This window comes from Spermophilus citellus, assembly GCF_964194105.1.
Source record: "Spermophilus citellus genome assembly, chromosome: 12".
Lineage (NCBI taxonomy): Eukaryota > Metazoa > Chordata > Mammalia > Rodentia > Sciuridae > Spermophilus > Spermophilus citellus.
In genome coordinates, this window is record NC_138198.1 from 51,508,365 (window position 1) to 51,523,430 (window position 15,066).

Here is a 15,066-nt window from a genome sequence, read left to right on the forward strand (position 1 = left end):
TGGCTCAAGCGGTAGCGTGCTCGCCTGGCATGCGTGCGGCCCGGGTTCGATCCTCAGCACCACATACAAAACAAAGAAGTTGTGCCTGCCGAAAACTAAAAAATAAATATTAAAAAAAAATTCTCTCTCTCTCTCTCTCCCTCTCTCTCTCTCACTCTCTCTTAAAAAAATATGGGGTCATATATACATGACCCTGGATTTTGCATGTTTTTGGCGTCTTCAATGACATACTTAAATATTTTTTAATCACTTTGTTGCCATGAGTAATATAGTTATAAAGTGTTAAAGTTAGGAATTCAAGCTATTTCAAATGTTGTGATATCTTAATACGTGTATTAGGAAAACATAAAGCTAAAATATAATTATCTAAGCTAAAGTATAGAGGATTACAAATTAAGAACATTCAAAATGATACTCTTTTTAAAAAATAATTATATTCTAAAATTGCAAAGCCAAATATTTAGAAGTTAAAATATGTAGTTAAAATTTTCAAAATGCACATGCTGCTATGGTATTTTTGGCAAATTTATCAACACATTTAAGTTCTTTTCACCAACATTCATGAAAAGACAATGAGAGTAGAAATGTCATTCTAGGCCAACCCAATTATTAAATCCTTCTCAAATTAAATGTTGGTGTCAGGATTTTTCTTTATATTCACAATCAATTGAATTAAATTAGCCTTTAATCATTTTAATTTATATCTGTTGTTCTCCTCTGTGCTTTTAAGAATTGCACCAGCAATTATAAAATATGAATTCATATCATATCATAAAATGCAATTTTCCTTCTTTTCCTTTTTTATGATACACTTTTTAAACATTAAGCTATCATGAAGTTAATGATACAAATGTATAAATATTGACAAAGTTGCTGTGTTAAATGTAAAATACACATAATAAAATTAATATTGTAATCATTTTGAAATGAGTAGTTCAGTGACATAGAGTCAAATTACTATGCAACCATCACACCATTTGTCTATACAGTGCTTCTCATTGTGCAACACTGAAACTGTGCTCAACAGGTTATTCTCTATGCATCCTTCCCAAGCCTGGCACCTGCCACTCTACTTTTCTAATGTGTGAATTTCACTGCTCAGGAAATGGAGTCTACACCATTTGTCCTTTTGTAAGCAGTTTTTCATTTAGCAGGATATTTTAACCTTTATTATGTTGTGGCATATGTCAGAATTCCCTTTCTTTTTAAAAGCTGAATAATAATATGAATAATAAATTGATAAAATTCTCATGACTAATTTCACATGTATACATATATTATAGCTGACCCACTCACATGTCAGTAAATGGTTGGTTTGCTTCTTTTGTGTATTATAAAAAATGCTGCTCTGAACAGAAGGACAAAAACACTGTTTTGAATCACTGCTTTCAAATCTTTGGGGGAAGTATGTGTTGGTAAAATGTGTTGTATTCACCTCTGATCAAAATTTAATAGTATTTGAAATATATAATAAGGCTCCAGAATGTATACCTATTGAGTTCATATACTTTATTCTATTTATGGTTATTTATGAATTCTTCTAAGTTGTTGACATATTTTTATGGATTCTCTTAATCTTTTAAATGTATTATCTTGAGCTCATTCCAAGAACAGTCTATCAATACAAGCTTCTCCTGTATCAATGCAGTAATATATCCTGTATAAATACTTTAAATTGCAAAGTAGCCTTAAATTGCAATTGAAAACATTCACACAGCAAAATATGCTGGTAGCACATTTTCCCACATCCTTCTTCTCAAAACTGACAACATCTCATTCCACAAATATTAATTTCTTTACAACTTTAACTGTATATACTCAAAGATTTCTGTTTTCAGATTGCTTTGTTACCACTTTTGCTCAATGACTCTCTTACAATTTTCTTTGATAACAATAATTTTCTTTCTTAATTATAATTGAAGTAAACTTCAAAGGTAATAATTTACTGCTTTTGCCAATTTATTGTTATTCTAACAGTTTCTTTAATGCAATTGATAAGTATTAACAATTTTTACTTGATTCTTAGACCTTCAAATGATGATGCCAATTTCAAATTTTAAAAACTAGTGTTGTTTACTTAAAAAAATCTAAAAATTAAAATATTCTTCAGTCAGGGTTCAATCCCTAGCACCATCAAAACTGGGGGGAAATGTCCCGTTCAATGCATTCTTCTACACAGTGTATTCTTTTCACTCCTACACTTTATTTTACTACAATTAACAAAATTAGACATTTAGCCTCATCTTAATTTGGAGGGTGTTTCAATTTTGAGATTAGGTGAAAAAAGTTATTAAATAGTGATATTCAAATTACATCTAGTATATTCTAATACACTTTGAATTTGCTACTTAAGTAGGCTGACATGTGGCAAATGAAATTTAATGCTGACAAATGTAGAGTAATGCAAATTAGCCTCATATACAATAAGTAAAGGATAAAAAATTACAGGTAATTGAAGTGATGCATGAAGACCTTGGAAAAGACCTTCATGTGCTTCCACACTTTCAATAATCTTCTCCATTGAAAATAAACTCAGTGCTGCTTCTTTAAGTGTCAGAAGTTAGAAAGGCAAGAGTGTAAGGACCTTCAGTTCTACACTAAGAAATGTCTGATTGAGAGGTCAGAGGACAAAGAGGAGTTTGCCTGGAGCCAATGAAATGAAGCATCTATGTCCAGTACCTAATTGAACATGTGGGTCCAAACCTCAAGTGAAAGTCACCCTTAGGGAAATAGCAAGTCCTGGATTATGGCCTGCTTCTCTCCAAACATTGCCACATTGGAACATGGAAGAACAGAAGCACAAGAGAGGGAGAACAAGGTTTTTACTCCAGTTAAATATTCTTTCCAAGGGATTTATCCATTTGTATTTTTCATCACAGAAACCACCTCCACTTTCAATCCCAACCATACAAACCAGAAGGGCAAATCTATGGATTCTTCTTGAAAATTGAGGTAGATACATGATCCTGGTGGTAGAGAATGGTAGCCCATCAGAGAAGGCTGGTCTTCTGGATGGAGACAGAGTTCCTAAAATAAACAGTATCTTTGTTGACAGGAAGAGCATACGCTGGTGGTGGATCGGGTTAGGAAGAGTAGGAATTCAGTGACATTACTAGTTCTGGATGAAGATTCCTATGAGAAAGCCTTAAAAAATGGGTATACTTGAAAGAGTTGGGTCAAATCCAGAAGAAGCTGGGTTCAAATGATGAGAAACTGGTCCTTGTGGTGAATGGAGCAGTGGAGACTTGGATCCAGCCACGGCTCTGCTGCCTTGTGAAGGAGGGGAACAGCTCTGGCGTCTCTCTAAAAAGTGTCCAAGGTGCAAAGGAAGTGTCCATGACTGGTATCATACCTCAGGGTGTGTCTATAAAAACTGGTGGCCTGGTTGATGATCACCTGAGAAGTAAATGGAAAGAATGTGGAGAATGCCAGCCACCAGGAAGTGGTGGAAAAGGTGACATCAGGAAGCCATGTCCTGTTCCTGCTTATGGACAAAGAAGCTGGCAAGTGTCGAAGTGAACAGAAGGTACAATTCCAAAGGGAAACACCACTTTGAAACTCCTGTCCCACTGGGCCTGAGTTGTGGTGAGGAAGAGAAGCCCTGGCTGTGGTTTCTATCTGAAGGCAGACCCAGAACAGAAACAGGCAGCCAAGGATATAGATTCTGGAAGTCCCACTAACACAATTGGCTTTAAGAACAATGATCTTGTAGTTGCTGTTAATGGTGAGTCTATGGAAACCCTCAAACATGACAGTATCCAGGACAGACTTCACTGTTGGTGGTAGACAAAGAAAAAGGTAACATATAGCACTGGCTCATTTTCTCCATTTCTCTACTATCAAAGTTAAGAAATGCCTCACGGTTCTGTCAAAGCAGGTCCAATCCCTATCCCTGGTCCTCTGGAGGTCTCAAGTCCAGACACCATAGAGGAAGTAGCAGTCATAAGCCTACATACACTCCGCAGGCCGATTAAAGATTAAAATGGCTGGAGTTTTCTCTTAAATGTAATTTGGGGGTCCACCTGGTTCATTCATCAAAGAGGTACAAAAGGGTGGCTTGGCTGATGTCTCTGGGCTGGAGGATGAGGAGATCATCATCAAAATGAATGTGGTAAATGTGTTGGATAAAACCTATGAGAAGGTGGTGGACAGAATCCAGAGCAGGGGGAATAAAGTCGCACTCTTCGTCTGTGGAAATAAGGACTATGTTTACTTCTAAGCTAAGAACATTCCTATTGTTTCCTCAATGTCTGACCAACTGGATGTCTGCCCTGATTCCAAATAAAAAATAATGACAGAGTCAAAGCAAGACTCACACATGGCAAAAGATGAAGCCCACAGTACTGCCCCAAATTTTCTTCTAATTCTGAAGATACAGAGATGTGATAACAAGAAACAATCACATTTGCTGATAGGATTGCTGCTAAGAATCCAGAAACTGCTTTCTCAAAGCCGCCATCCATTTACTCCCTCTGTTAGAGATGACCTCTGCTCTTGTCCTTTGTCTTAGGGGCTGCTATTACAGATGGCATTTTTATGGTCAACTTAGGAAGATCTAAGGCAGGAGCCAGATAGTTTTGTGATCTCCAAGCTTCAACTTAACTTCATTTCTCTAATGATTCTCTTACTTTTATAGTTTCTGTGAACACCAAAAATAATTCATAAATCTATATATGTGAGAGTTGCTAATTAAAATATCTGAGAGATCCTATTAAAATTTATAGCAATGCTGTGTTGCTGGAATAAATGCCATTAATATGCCTTTTGAGTATGCTTGAAACTGCCAAGAAAAAAAAATGTTTGATTGAATAACGTGTTGCCAAAGTGAAAAATATAAAAAAGCTATCTTCTTTTTTTTTTTTTTTGGCCAACCGATAGACCTGTTCCAGGAAGCCAAGTAAAACTTCCCCTAGCATTTCCCTTGTTGGAGTACAAGTGCAGCAGAAAGCCCTAAAAATATTGCTGTGGTGTCTGACTATGCACCTCCAGTCCAGACTTCTTGGCACTGAGAAGAGAACTGCTGGAGGATTCCAATTTGCCATCTTCCAGATCCCATGCAGGACAATAGCTGTGGATCTGCTCAGTTCAGCCCATTTTTCTGCATATGAACATCAGATTATAATATGCTACACATCCTTTGCAGCTCAAAGCACCCACTAAATCATACCTGCCCATCATCAACGAATAAAGTAGGTTTTGCAAGACCAAATGCCCTCTATTTTTGTTACTTTCTCTAATCCTTACAGCCACAGAAACCTGATGATTATTTTCCTTTTTTTTTCTCTCAGTTGTTTCTAGCTTTTAAACTAAAAGATGAGTCTGAAAGTTTATTCACAGCATGTTCATAGTAAGACACATAAGAGTTTGTATTTTATATATTTAATACTAAACTTATGCTTTAACACTTTGTGTGTAAATGTCACAGATGATTGCCCATAGCATAGTTGAGTGATCATGTACTAAATATATTTAATTGCTTATAGCCATATTTAATTAAAAATGTTACACATATCCTCACATGAATTCACTTCTTTACTGCACCATTGAACCATTGAACGTCTACATAAAAGAGGGGGTTAAACAACAGAGATTGCAGGTCTACTGGTTTTCTGAGTTACAAGCAATCCTTAAGAGTAGCTGAAGAAAGACAGGTTAAAATGTGAACTTTTAAGTGACTTGCAAAATTAATTTAGATGCAGGAATATTTAATGAGTCTTAAATTTCAATCAAACTCTCATTCTTGTAGATTAAACACATCTGGTGGTCAAGAACTATGTTTAATTTAGCTTTCTGAGTGGCACTTAGTGGGTAACTATGTACAATAAAATACCCAGGTCATACTTTTGATGTTAGTGGCATGCTTTCATAAAATGAGTTCCATTGTCACATATAAAAACATAAAAATATGTTCATCTAATTTTTTTGTTATTGTATATTTCATGATGTACACATATATATGTCTCAGTGAATCTTCATGAACACTTATAGCAAAATTAGACATAACTATGTTACATTACATATAACATGCATATGAGCACAGAACATGCTTAGCAATCTGAAAACAATTATATAGTTCAACATATAAATTCATTCTATGAATTAGATGAAGGGGAACTGTACATAAACCATCATGAGTCATACACGTTTAAATACATATCAATATTCAGAAACTATGATAAATGAAATTTAAAGATGAAAACAAACAATATTGATATGCATATAGAATCTTTGTAACTATGGATGTAATTGCATTAAATTACCAATCACATGACAAAATTAAACTGAAAATTCACATAGCTTTTTAATTTTTTTATTGATACATAATAATTGTATATACTTAGAGGGTACAGTGTGTTAACCCTATTTTATATATATATATATATATATATATATATATATATATATATATATATATATATATATATTTCCAGATGTGGGTGTCCATATATTTAAAATAGTCATTAAATATATGTGAGAAAACCAGTACTGCAGTGTATTCAGAAAGCTTAGTTCAAAGAATTTTTTTTTATTTTTTTACTTTTAAAGCATTCATTTAGTTGAATTTTATGTCCATTTACAGTAGAATAATGTTCTTCCCAACAGAGTAGAACAGAGGAGTGCTAGTCTTTATTCATAAGGCCAATAAATTTGTTCAAAGAGCACATCTGCTAAAGGGTAAAATGACTGTGAGCAAGATGAATGGTGACTTTGTTTAGCTTTCTAGTGACAGCTATTATAGAAGGGTTAGGTTATTTATTTTTGGCTCACTGATAAAGCTTGTGGTATGGCAGGTGAGACACCAGATAAAATGCTTTCAGAGTTGATTTTATAATTATATCCCCAAAAGTCATACACACACACACACACACACACACATATATATATATATATATATATATATATATATATATATATATATATTCAGTTCTGCAAGAAAATGTTTTAAATTTTATTTAAGTCCATGTGGATATAATAATATCTTTTGGGAAATTAAACCAACCATTCACAGTTTATATTGCTTTACTTTATTAGTACTATATGTAGTAATTTTATTACCTTAGTTTTATGATATGTTATTCTGAAATTCATTATTATTTCTCTTCAGTAGGAAAACAAAATTCTTTTACTTCTAACAAGTCAGTGGAAACCTGAAGAGTTTCATAGTTATGAAAAAAAAATAAACTTATTTATAAGTGGATTATATGTGGTGCTGTTGTCCTTAAAGGAAAAGGTGCTATTTTACCATACTAATGCTTTTTTTATATAGTGCAAGGGATGAAACCCAGGGTTTCGCACATGATAGGCAGAACTTCCGCCAGCCCATAATAATTGTAATTTTTATCTATTCATGTATTTATGTGTATTTACTTATTCGTCTGTCATGCTGGGAATGGAACCTAGGACCTAGGACCATAGGCATGCTAGGCAAGTGCTATAACACTGAGCAAAACACCTATCTATACCTTTCTTTGATTACTCTTTAGTTATTTGTTTTTCTGGTTACCTCACATAAACCTTAGAAAGTATAGTTGTATTGACTATTAAACATGTTATTTAAGGATAGACTTACAAAGATTTAGACATAAATTCATATTCTTTTTTTCTCTAGGGTCTAACTTAGGATTTAAAGTAAAGTCCTGAACAAGCGTGGTATGAAATAAAACATAAGCACAACACATACTCCAAAGTTACTTACTAGATTAGCAATTGTTATATGTTCTCTTTACAATAGCAAACCCTAAAATATTTATATTTTGGTCCAAACTTTGAAGTAGTGAAAATAAGACAGCCAATCAGTAATGGGTTCTCCTCTGTTCTCAAGGACTTCTTTGGGAAGCCCTTCTCTGCATGCTCGACATGATGGTGCTGCCTGCTCCTGTCACATGGGTGTCAGGCCTCATGCAGATCATCCTTCCACATGCTGACTTTCTGCATAAGATTAGGTTGTTGCTTGAGTCATGGTGAATAAATACCACACTTATTTCTTTATTCAATCTAAGTTAGACTTGGATTAGTTGTAGAGAGAGAAACCCAACCTAGTCCTTATGCCAGAGTATCTCACCTTCATTGAAACCATCACATTGTCCAAAGTCCTGGGACACCTTGGAAGAGAGGTGGGTGGTGAAAATCAAGGCTGCATTGTTCTATCCTTTCTACTCAGTTTGCACAAAGATCAGTAGTTTTTTAAAGAGTATTATTAGACCAGAGTCAGGAGAAAGAGAAAAGGAAAGAAGAAATGGAGTGAGGGAGGAAAGTAGGGGGATAGGAAAGAATGGAGGGAGAGAAGGGGGAGAAAAAGAAGGAAGGAGGCAATTTTCCAATTATCTGTTCAAGAGGAAAGAGAGGATGGGACTTAGTGGTAGAGTAGTGCCTAGCAAGCAGGAGGCCCTGGGTTGGATCCCCAGCACTGCACAAGCATACAAAAAGAGAGAAAGACAGAAACGGGGAGGGAGAGGAAGGAGAGAGAGAGGGAGAGAGGGAGAGAAGAGTTGGAGATTAAGTATGCATCAGTTAAAGTTCTGGAACTGTTGGATGTGATTCCCTGATTCTCTACCAATATGATAACCTTAAGAAGCATTATGTGAATGTCAAAATATTCATAGTTGATTTGTATACCAGCAATGTACAGTTAATAATTTAAAAATTCTTCCATTAAAATAAATGCTAGCTATCCTCCCAAACTGATATTACCTATGTATGTGACACTATTTTTTATGTTTGGATATTTTGTCTTTCAAAATCTCATGAGAAAATGTAGCAATGTCCAGTGGTGATATGATTAGATAATGAGTCCTGTAACTAATTCAATAGGTTAATCCATATGATGGATTAATAATCTGAATGGATCATAGGGAGGTAACTGTGGGAAGTAGGGCGTGGCTGCAGGAAGGAAGTCACTGCAGGCACGCCCTTGGGGTCACGCTTGTCCTTGGTTCCTCTGTCTCTGTTTCCTGCTGCCATGAGCTGACAGCTCTCCTCTGCAGTGCTGTTCCACCATCATGCACTGCCTCCCCACAGGCGCAGAGCAATGAAGGTGGCCAGCCATAAACTGAACCCCCTCAACCCTTTTGAACTCAAGACAAATTTGTCCTCTTCTAAGTTGTTCTTGTTAGATATTCTTTTGTTCACAGCTATGAAAAGCTGACTAACACACTGATATAGAACTGGCCATGCTAAAACTATGGACAGAGAAATAGAGAGAGAAGAACTTTTACTCTTGTACAAAATACTTCTCTGTCTCTCTGACTCAAAAGTGCTAACCTCTCCAATGACCTTTTCTTTCTGGATTCAAAAGAAGATGCTCTCTTCCAGTTGATGCGTCTGTGTCCTGTTTCTGCAAATGATTGGTATTTCTTCATTTATCCCATAATCCTTGAGCTGCAGTTTTTCCCATCAAATAAAATTTTCCTGTTTTTTAAAAATATTTACATGTTAATGGAGAGATAGACAATATGCAAATCATTTGTAAATTAAATCAGGTGTTGCTAAGTGATGTCAGGGAGATAAAATACAGAAGGCAATAGAGAATTTTACATAGGGGTTGAAATTTTAATCATATAACCAAGGAAGACTCATTACATAGACCAGGATGCATGGGATGTCTGCAGTATGTGGGTAGGAGAGGAAGAGTTAGAGATGTTTGGAGGAGTGAACAGATCCTATGGGAACTTAGGGGCCATTGCATGAAGCTGGGCTTTTGCTTTTAGTGAAAATGAGAGGATTTTCAGGCATGGTCTGAAGGGGCTGCGGTGTATGAGAAAGTGACAGGAGTGTGACATGATGTCAAGACTGATAGTGTGCACTAGAGTCAGAGGTACTGGTGAGATGAGGGAGGTCACGCTTCTCGGCCCCAACAAGCAGCTAAGTGAAGATGTTGAATGTGAAACCAGATACATTAGGCTGGAGCTCAGGGGAGAAGTTCAAGCTAATAAAATTCGGTTTTGTTTGGCAAAATCAGTTTTCAAAGATTATTCAATGTTTGTGTGAACTAATTACATATGGTGCTTTGTTTGCAAATAGTGGATAGCAGATATTTCCTAATACTTCTCATTTCAGTTTAATGTTATAGTGCCTCTAAAACACAAATGTGTCATATGTGTGTGTGTGTATTATACATATGTATTCAAAACATTTGAAGAATGAAGCAGACTTACATGTTGATGTAAAGAAACTTTAGTCATTAGTGAATGTGTGCTCTTATACAATGTGTGCACTATGAGAGGTAAAAAAAAAATAAATAGCACTTAACATATTTAAAATCTTTATCTTATGACAACTCAGAAAGTGCCTTTGGGGTAATTCAATACTAAAGAAGACACAATAGCTATCATCTTCTTCTTTTTTACATGATGCCTGTGTCAAATCTTCATAAGTATGCGTTTGAGTCCTCTAAGTTTGTGATATAAAATGGAAATGGTTTATAATGTAGGGCTCCCACAATTTTAAAAAATGTCCAGAGATCTCATAGGTAATAATTTAACATTAGAAAATTCACTTCCTTTGCACAATCACTATAAAGAATCAGGCTCCTGTCATAATGATTGTAAATGCTAATGGTATTTGAGTGATCACTGTGTCCAGCATATGAATGTAATTGCGTTATATTCTTATCTTATTGTTTGGCATCTTTATAATGTAAGTACTACTTCACTGACGGACAGCTTGGGGCTCAGTTTAAACTGTTCGCGGATGGCCCAATATCGAGTAATTGCGGAAGGCAGGAGGGAGGCTGGGAAGGAAGGCTTCACAGCATGTGTGCCCAGCCAGCTCTGCCACAATCTACTCTGCGCAAAGTGGAATCAGTTCAGGATGTAGACAGGAGAGAAACGACCTAAAATAAATCTCACAAAAGGAGAGCTACAAAGATGAAGTCTTTATCCTCTACTAGAAGCAGAGTTACTCAGAAAATCAGCAGAACTTGGATTTCAAAGCAAAATGGAAAACTTAAGCCAATCTGGAACAGTACATTTCATGATTTCAGATTTCAGGTTGAGATAAAGTGGGTTCTTTTGACTATGAGTTTGCATCTATTAGCATAAAACTTGGACATAAAAAGTTATAAACCTTTACCTATATTACTCAGGATTTATTTTTATTTAAATTTCCCAAGAAAGACTTTGAAAGAATAATACTACTTCCTCTGGGTATCCATGTAAACTACCAATTCAATCTCCTTCTCTGTATTATTTTAATTTACTTCAGCTCAAAGAAAATTATAGGAAGCTATCAGTTTATATAGAATATTTACTCTCTTTAGTAATTGAAATTTGAATCTGTTTTAGTAGCAACAATGCAATTTTCTCAAACCCTACAATAAGCATGCGGTGATCACCTACTGTGTGAAGAATCAATTCAGCTACCGTGGAATCTTACCACGGATACAACACAGAAGTTCTAATGCAAATCAATAAGTACAGGCTTTGTTTATGTTTGGTAATAATAAATCTTGTTTTGCTTATTGCACAGCATAGATCCATAAACTTCATTTAGTCTATGCAAATTCTTGAGTCTAAAAATCTTCGTCTAAGCCTAAGAAGGCATGAGGGAACAAAGGAGACACAGCTGAAGTTTGCACTCATAATTCAGGACTCCAACCACGTCCTAAATGCTTTTTCTGAAGACTGTTATTGAACTTCCAGAGCTGCACACATTCAAACAGCCAGAGCAAACTCAAGATTGCCCCCACCCCATTCAGTCTTGATGCAGGCTGGAGGCAGACTTATAAGATACAGTAGTTTTGCCAACAGAGAAAGGAAATACTTTCATTGTAAAGAAGTAACGTCTCTCTCTCCAAGGTAGTGCTGTTCTGTAGCTTCTTAATTCTCCTGATTTCCACATGGGTGATATTTATAAAAGGGCCTGGGGCTATGTCTACTCCTCAAGCCTCTGAAGACAAGAATACACAAAGCATGAAGCGAGCTATTCATGGAAAGTCTGATTTAGGACTTACAGAAAACATGGGCTTATTTTTGCATGCCTTCTCTCAAGTTTGGAGAAAAAAATATACTGATATAATACAGAGCCAGAAGGAAGTTTCCCTACCTGTTTTAATCTAACCAATGTAATTAAACTTAGGAATTAAAGCTCAAAGAAAAGACAATGAGAAATAGAACCAAAGTTCAGGCTGGAAATAAATATGTCCACCTTCCCAGGTTTTCTCCATTTTCTATATGTCCTCAACTCAGCAGTAATGATTAAAATTGATAGAATATTTAAAAACAGAGTGTGCTGCTTGTCACATCAATATTTAGAAATAATAATTCTCTATCCAAGGAAATTTTTAATTTTGTACGTTTAAAATATCATTACTCAGATGAGCATAGTAAATACAGATTTAAATTAACTTTTACTGTGATAAGATTTATAAAAGAGTGCCTATCAACAATGAAATAAGGCATTAAATGTTATTATTTATCATGCATAAAATATAAAAAATTAAAAACGAAACAAAGCTATTACAAAATACAGAGTATTTAAAGATACATGTGTACACACATTAAAGATGTGTTACATCTAGAGGAACTGAGATAAGAACTGCTGTAGTAACTGCTGCAGTTCATCTGATAATCTGCAAACCTTCTGAGAAATGAATCCACACTCTTCTAAGAAAGGTAAGGACATACAGGTACTCTAATTTTTACCAAGCACTGATACATGTATCTGATTAAATAAATAAAAACACTAAATAAAACAAAAAATGATTTCTATATAGTAAACAAATCAAAAGCAGTTGACATAAACTGGTGTAGATGTTGGAGTTAAGAGACTAAGATATTTGACAAGAACCCAAATAATTAAAGGAAGGTGAGTTGACATAGTTTGATACAATGTGACCTCAGTAAAGAAAGCACTAAAAAATTCTTAGTAGAGGGGAGGACAGGGAGAGGAAGGACCAGTTCTGTCCATGGTCTAATTAGGCAGAGCCTCCCACTGCGAATGACCAGGTGTCTGTGCAAACTGCATGAGTCCCCTGCCTTATGACACCCAGTGATCTCAGCTCACGGTGGTGACCCCCTGAGAGAAGGGGTTCAAGGGAGGTGCATCACAGCTCACCTGGCCTGTGCTTGGGGTGGTGTTCTGGGTCTTGTTTTGGGGACAGTGGTCCCAAAGACAGAGAGCATGTTCTCTTCCCTGGGAAGAGATACAGAGTTCAGGGCTCCACAGAAGCTGGCTTTTGAAAAGAGATGCAGAAACCTGCACAGACCACCTCAGTTATCATTTGGCTGGATGGGAAGCCACGGATGTGAAATGTGAAGTTCTGCAGAACAGGTGAGTAATTACCAGGTTGCTCCACCCAGAACAGTACCCAGAGATCACATCTAACGGAAGGACCTAGGAGCTCCAGCCAACCAGGGAGCAGCTTCCGTGGCTGCAGAACGGGCTCCACTGGGCTTACCAGACCAATCTGGGAGGAGTGGGAAAGTGGTACCACCTGCCGCGTAGCCATGGGTACCATCATTTTCACAGAGTTCAAAGGACCTGCTTTGATGGCAGCAGTTCCCACTGCCTTTTCCTATCTACAGATAAGAGTCCTCCCAGAGTCCTCCAGGGATTCTTGGCTCCTTTCCAAGAGTGGGTTTCTCTCTCTGTCCTCCTAGAGGGACCCTGAAGGACACACACAGGTCCTGGTAAGTGAGTCTCCCTGGGTCGTCATCCTCCTTCCTCCATGACATCCCCAGGATGAATTTTAACTTAATTTGGAGTGCACCAGTTTTAGTTTCAAATTTCAGTCAACTGAACGAACAGTGTATTAAAGCCCTTCTCAGAACCTTCACCTAAAGCCTTGTGCCCAGAATCCCTATGTGACCAGCTTGTTTTTGAACACGTTCCCCTTGATGCAACACTGCATTCCTGTAACCCTGATCTGATGGCTGTGGCAGCCACTTCCACCAATGTTGCTCTCAGTCCTATCAACGGAACAGGGACACACTTCCCTGGCTGTCCTCTGGCTTATGCTGGGAGGCGAATCAGTTGCAGGTCTGGGAGCAAGAAGGCACAGTGAGGACTTCCCGGGGGAAGACTGGTTAGGCCTGGAAGGCAGCAGCTGTGTGGGGCAGCTGCAGCTTCTTCCGGCAGGAGGTGACGACCTCTTCCGCCAGAGACAGAGAGGGCTCTTCTGGGAGAAAGGGGGCTTGACAGCATTTACAGCTGCCAGATCCCCAACTCCAAGGCAATCCGCCTGGCTGTCCCCCTCTCTGTGTGAGGATCTCACTCCTTCCCAGCTCATGTCCTGGCTTCAACATGACAGGCCCTGAGACTGTGGGTAAAAGTTGGGTGGAAATTGACCCACCGACAGTTTGCATCTCTGGTTCCCTAATCTTCAACTTGGAGCTGGAGGAGACAGTTCTTGGGGGAAGAAAATAAGCTGCTGGTTCTTGACCTGGATCCTGACTCGGTGACCACAAGTGTGTGGATGGTCTCTTTCCATCAACTTCTCCGCTACACAAAGAACCAAGTAGGGGGCCAGGGCACACTCTTTATTTTATTAGGGTGTCCTCTGACAGCAGATACTTTGTTGCCCAAAGATGTTCTTCTTAGTCATCCCATGTCCTTGTGTATGTATAGGTGCAGAATTTAAGTAAGTGTTCTACCATTGTAAGATGTGTACCTAGTATACTTTTTATCAGTTGAAACAGGTTTTTAAATACATTTAATCTCATCAAATTGGTTATTAAATTCCAGAAATCTACATTCGAATATTCATTTTCAAGGTTTTCCCTTAAAGCTATTCCTAGTACAAATTTGGGTTTGATCATAGAGGTAGATTGCTTCAAAGTCAAACAATAGGGGATTACTGAAGGTGATAACATTTTATAGATTCTAGGAAGATCCTTTGTTAAGAACTGAACTATTTCTGGACCTTTCTGCTGCTGTAATTGACCTCTGCACCTAATCATCAGATTCACTGCCCTTCAGCTCAGAGGGGATGCTAGACTTGCAGTATCATAACAAGTGGACTGCTGGATTTAAGAGTAGTCTTTACATGATTACTCCTTTCAGATGTTCAAAGTGTGTCCCTCCGCATGCATGGGTTGTCCCCAGCAGGCATAACTCCTGTACCTTTCA

The 15,066-nt window shown here is 37.2% G+C and overlaps 1 protein-coding gene and 1 pseudogene across 2 annotated transcripts in view; one reads left to right on the forward strand and one right to left on the reverse strand.

Moving 5' to 3' along the window:
* The first annotated feature begins 2,960 nt into the window (after positions 1-2,960).
* Positions 2,961-4,219, forward strand: LOC308631633 (Na(+)/H(+) exchange regulatory cofactor NHE-RF3-like; annotated as a pseudogene). The gene is made up of 3 exons: positions 2,961-3,526; positions 3,625-3,724; positions 4,041-4,219. The product of its transcript is annotated as a Na(+)/H(+) exchange regulatory cofactor NHE-RF3-like (transcript).
* Positions 4,220-14,024: 9,805 nt separating this feature from the next.
* The window catches only part of LOC308631634 (thioredoxin reductase 3-like), a gene marked incomplete at its 3' end in the record, with an annotated part of 62,764 nt that continues 61,722 nt past the window's right edge, over positions 14,025-15,066 (reverse strand). The window contains exon 7 of the mRNA XM_081263011.1: positions 14,025-14,116. Within this exon, the coding sequence (XP_081119137.1) occupies positions 14,025-14,116 (92 nt within the window). The remainder of the gene's footprint in view (positions 14,117-15,066) is intronic.